Source organism: Doryrhamphus excisus, linkage group LG13, assembly GCF_037039965.1.
Source record: "Doryrhamphus excisus strain RoL-2023G ecotype Guam linkage group LG13, RoL_Dexc_Guam_v1.1, whole genome shotgun sequence".
In the NCBI taxonomy this organism is placed as follows: domain Eukaryota; kingdom Metazoa; phylum Chordata; class Actinopteri; order Syngnathiformes; family Syngnathidae; genus Doryrhamphus; species Doryrhamphus excisus.
The window spans coordinates 14,632,525-14,636,535 of record NC_136369.1 but is presented as its reverse complement, the minus strand read 5'-3'; the positions used below and the strand labels follow the sequence as shown (position 1 = coordinate 14,636,535).

At 42.7% G+C, this 4,011-nt stretch overlaps 1 protein-coding gene across 1 annotated transcript; it reads right to left on the bottom strand.

Annotated features, from left to right (window-relative positions):
• Window positions 1-293: 293 nt before the first annotated feature.
• Window positions 294-3,252, bottom strand: LOC131139408 (regulator of G-protein signaling 9-binding protein). Its single transcript, XM_058089024.2, has one exon. The coding sequence runs from the start codon at window positions 2,795-2,797 to the stop codon at window positions 2,051-2,053; it is 747 nt and encodes a 248-aa protein (XP_057945007.1). The 5' UTR covers window positions 2,798-3,252; the 3' UTR covers window positions 294-2,050.
• Window positions 3,253-4,011: the final 759 nt, after the last annotated feature.

Here is a 4,011-nt window from a genome sequence, read left to right as displayed (position 1 = left end):
GTTGGCACTCCCCTCCCTCTGGCCCCCCCTTTCCCTTTCGGGGAAGCCTCAGAGGCTTTATCTGTCAGCCTTAACATCTCCTGCGCTATTCCAGGAATACTCAAATACTCTTAGAAGTAAAACCATTAGCCAGGCAGGCTGACAGATAAAGAGCCTCCAATTGAAAATTGAACACCATTTAAACTTAAGGTGGTTACGTCCAAGTTAATAATCGTCATATGCTTAAAATACCTACGAGAAGCCACCAGCTTTGCAGTGATTACAAAGTTAAGGCTTGACTTCTGGCACTTTTAAAACCAGAAAGATTATTTTTGAAAGAGACCTCTGAATCCATGTATCTCCAAACAGCTCTTTGTGCATTTCATTGTTTTATTATAATAAATATACTTGATTGTATGTACATTATCTGACACAAGAAGACTGTCTGTACAAAACATCTATTCATACATTTTGCAATGTATACATTCAACACTGTTTTTACAAGAAAACCCTGATATTGGAGCAAAGCATTCAGTGAACTTACAGAATCTACAAATATCTGATTTTATTGTGGATTACGTAACGTGTTATGGCGAGAATGTGCGGAATAGTGCAGATTCAAAAACACACAACTTTATCAGATGGCCGCATTTGCTATTTGTTCATGTAAGGAATCTTTTAGCCTGTCAATGGGAATACTTAACAGTAGGCTATGTTTCTGCATGAGCTCCCCTGCTAATCCACTTGGATTACGTGTTGTTTGCATAAATCCTGATGGCCACACACTGCCTTGTAGTTTTTTTTTCTTCTTTGCTTTCTGCCCCTGTTTCCAAAAATAAACAAACCCCTAAACCCTAGAAGCAGGCCTGCTTTATCTCACAATGTACCTGATACCCGTTATCTCCACCTTCTAAATGTTTTACATCTAGTGCAAATGTTTTTACAAATCATCATATTTACTCCACAGTTTTTGTCCTCTGATACATTAGGGCAGAGAACAGCAGATTTCTTTTAAGTAGTGATTCACTTGCAAAATAAAGTAAAATAAAACAGTTCTCATCATTATTATGCTGATGTTTATGTAGTAGTTTTGTTAGTAGGCATGGCTGGTATGTGCCAGTTTTAACAAAAAGTTCTGCCCAGCAACATGTGGGTCCATAACCAGGAAAACGAATCAGAGCAATTTTGGTGACATTGTGTCAAAAGAGTGTAAGGAAAACAAAATATTACGAAAACAAAGTGACAACCATGAAAATGTAAAATATCCCAAAAAATACGAGAATGACATTGTAATGTTATGCCGGGGGGAGTCCACATTTTCTATGAATAACGCTGCAATAGAATCGCAACATCTTAACTTAAAAAGTTGTCATTTTACAAGCATAATGTCAATATTATTAGCATGAACGTGCGGATTTAGTATAAATAGAAGAAACTACAACACAGTAGTTTTGGCACAACCTGAGAACTACAACCTTATTCTCGTGACATTACGACTTTAGTACGGTAATGCTAGGGCTTTACGACATGAGTCTCGTATGTTATGACTTTAATGTGCCTATCCCTTTAAGAATATTACTTATAACAATGCAACTTTATTTTCGTAAATGACACCGTTTTCTCATTGGAATAGCAAAAACTTGGAAGAGTACGATGTTAGTCTTGTCGCACAGTGACTTACATGATACTGACATTTTATTCTCGTAAAATTACAACTTTTTTGAGTGATAGTAGACTTTTGTTTTCTCTTAAGGAGGTTTAGTCCTAATAACATAATTAATAACAAGTTTGGCATCTTCACGTAATGTTATTAATCATTGTGATTTTTTTCTTGTAATATATGACTATATGCTTTACTCTCATAATGTTATGACTTACCCGCTGATAACTGGAGAAATTGATTCTCGTAATGTTACCATGTTTTCGTATAATACTTGATTTGTGACGGAAATTGTTGTTTGTGCACTTTTGCAAGGGAAATATAAATATGAAAATAGGACATCACTCAGTGTGCTGACATTGTAACCTACCCACCACGTTTTTTGTCATTTGTGGGTAGGCCTACTGACGTTCAGGACATGTTGATAACCAGATAGCCTAGAACCACAGCCACAGTGACGATGACAAAGAAGACCACCACGGCGCAGATGGACGCAAAGCCGGCGTCCCCGCCGCCTCCTCCTCCTCCCTCCTCATCCTTGGGTTCCTCCTCGCAGATAGAGATGACGCCCACGGAGGAATTTCCTACGCTCATGTTGGACTTGAGCTCGGCGCCCGCCTCCTGTTTGGCTTCCACGGCCCACGGCGCCACCTGCACCTTCATCTCCATCTCCTCCATCATCTGGCTCACCTGGCAGATCTCGGCTTGCAGGTCCCGCAGGTCGGCGGTGTCGATGTTGCTGTCGGCCTCGTACTTCATGTTCTGCACGCTCATGGCGCGGGCGGCCACGGTGCTGGTGCTTCCCGTCATTCCCGTCTGAATGAAATGCCTCGTAGGCACCTTGAGCGGGAAGTCCTGGCCTATCTCCAGCGACCGCTTCATGTCCACCTCCAGGAGGTCCATGCTGCTGGAGAAGAGCACCCATAGACGCTCGTACTCGGCGCGGTCCTCCTTGCTGATGCTCTTGTCTTTGAGCAGGGACGTGAGTTTAGTCCGGTTGGCCACGGCCAGCTCCTGCGCCTTCTTGCGGGTCCTTTTCAGCTCCTCGCGTAAGTTCTGCGAGTCCGAGGTGCTGCCCAGAGCGATGACCAGGTGTCTGTAGCAGGCCGTCACTTTATTCAGAGCGTCCAGCATAGTTTTACACTCCTCTTTGCCCATGGCTGCTCACCGACGCTCTCCTCTTCCTCTTCTTCCTCCGCAGGAATATGACAAACGAGAGAGAAATGGCGAGCTCCCGGGATGGACCACTTGTCTCCTAGGTGAGTACAAATTCCTTTCTATCCATGCTGCTCTACTGGCAGCCTTGAATGGATTTAACCTTTCCCCTCTCCTTTTACGCACGGATGCGCAATAATCCAACAGTGTGCTTTTGCTAAGGAATATCCACACTCAGCTACAGGTGGAGAAGCAAAACAATTACAATAACAAGTCCATATATTCAAAGATAATTCACTGAAAAGACGAGGGGCGTCATGCAATGTTAGAAAGAGAAAAAAGCTCTCCCCCCTCGACATGGAGATCCATTCGCCTTTTTCGTATTGCCTGTGTCCACTTCGGTCCAGTGGATGATGTTTAAATGCCCCCAAAGCGCCTTCACGGCTCGTGTGTGCGCGTAAAAGTGATGTGCGCTGTGACAGGCTGCAATGGAGAGGGGGTGGACGGATTGGGGGCGGGTCGAACATCGCTGATTGGCTCTCGCAGATGCTCATCGTGATGAAATCCCAAAGCCTTAAAGGGGAACTGCACTTTTGGGGAATGTTGCCCGTCATTCACAATCCTTATATGAAACATGAACACTTATTTATTTCCTTTTTCTGTGCATTCTAGCCGAGTTAATATTAGCTAGCTAACAATGAACATCACTGGAAATACGTATTTTGAGGCAATTTATCAGATGCTCATCGTGATCAAATCCCAAAGCCTTAAAGGGGAACTGCACTTTTGGGGAATGTTGCCCGTCATTCACAATCCTTATATGAAACATGAACACTTATTGATTTCCCTTTTCTGTGAATTCTAGCGTGAGAAGACATATTAATATTAACTAGCTAACAATGAACATCACTGAAAATACGTATTTTGTGGCAATTTATCAGATGCTCATCGTGATCAAATCCCAAAGCCTTAAAGAGGTACTGCACTTTTGGGGAATGTTGCCCGTCATTCACAATCCTTATATGAAACATGAACACTTATTTATTTCCCTTTTCTGTGCATTCTAGCGTGAGAAGATAAGTTAATATGAGTTAGCTAACAATGAACATCATGGGAAATACGTATTTCGAGGCAATTTATCAGATGCTCATCGTGATCAAATCCCAAAGCCTTAAAGGGGAACTGCACTTTTGGGGGAATGTTGCCCGTCATTCACA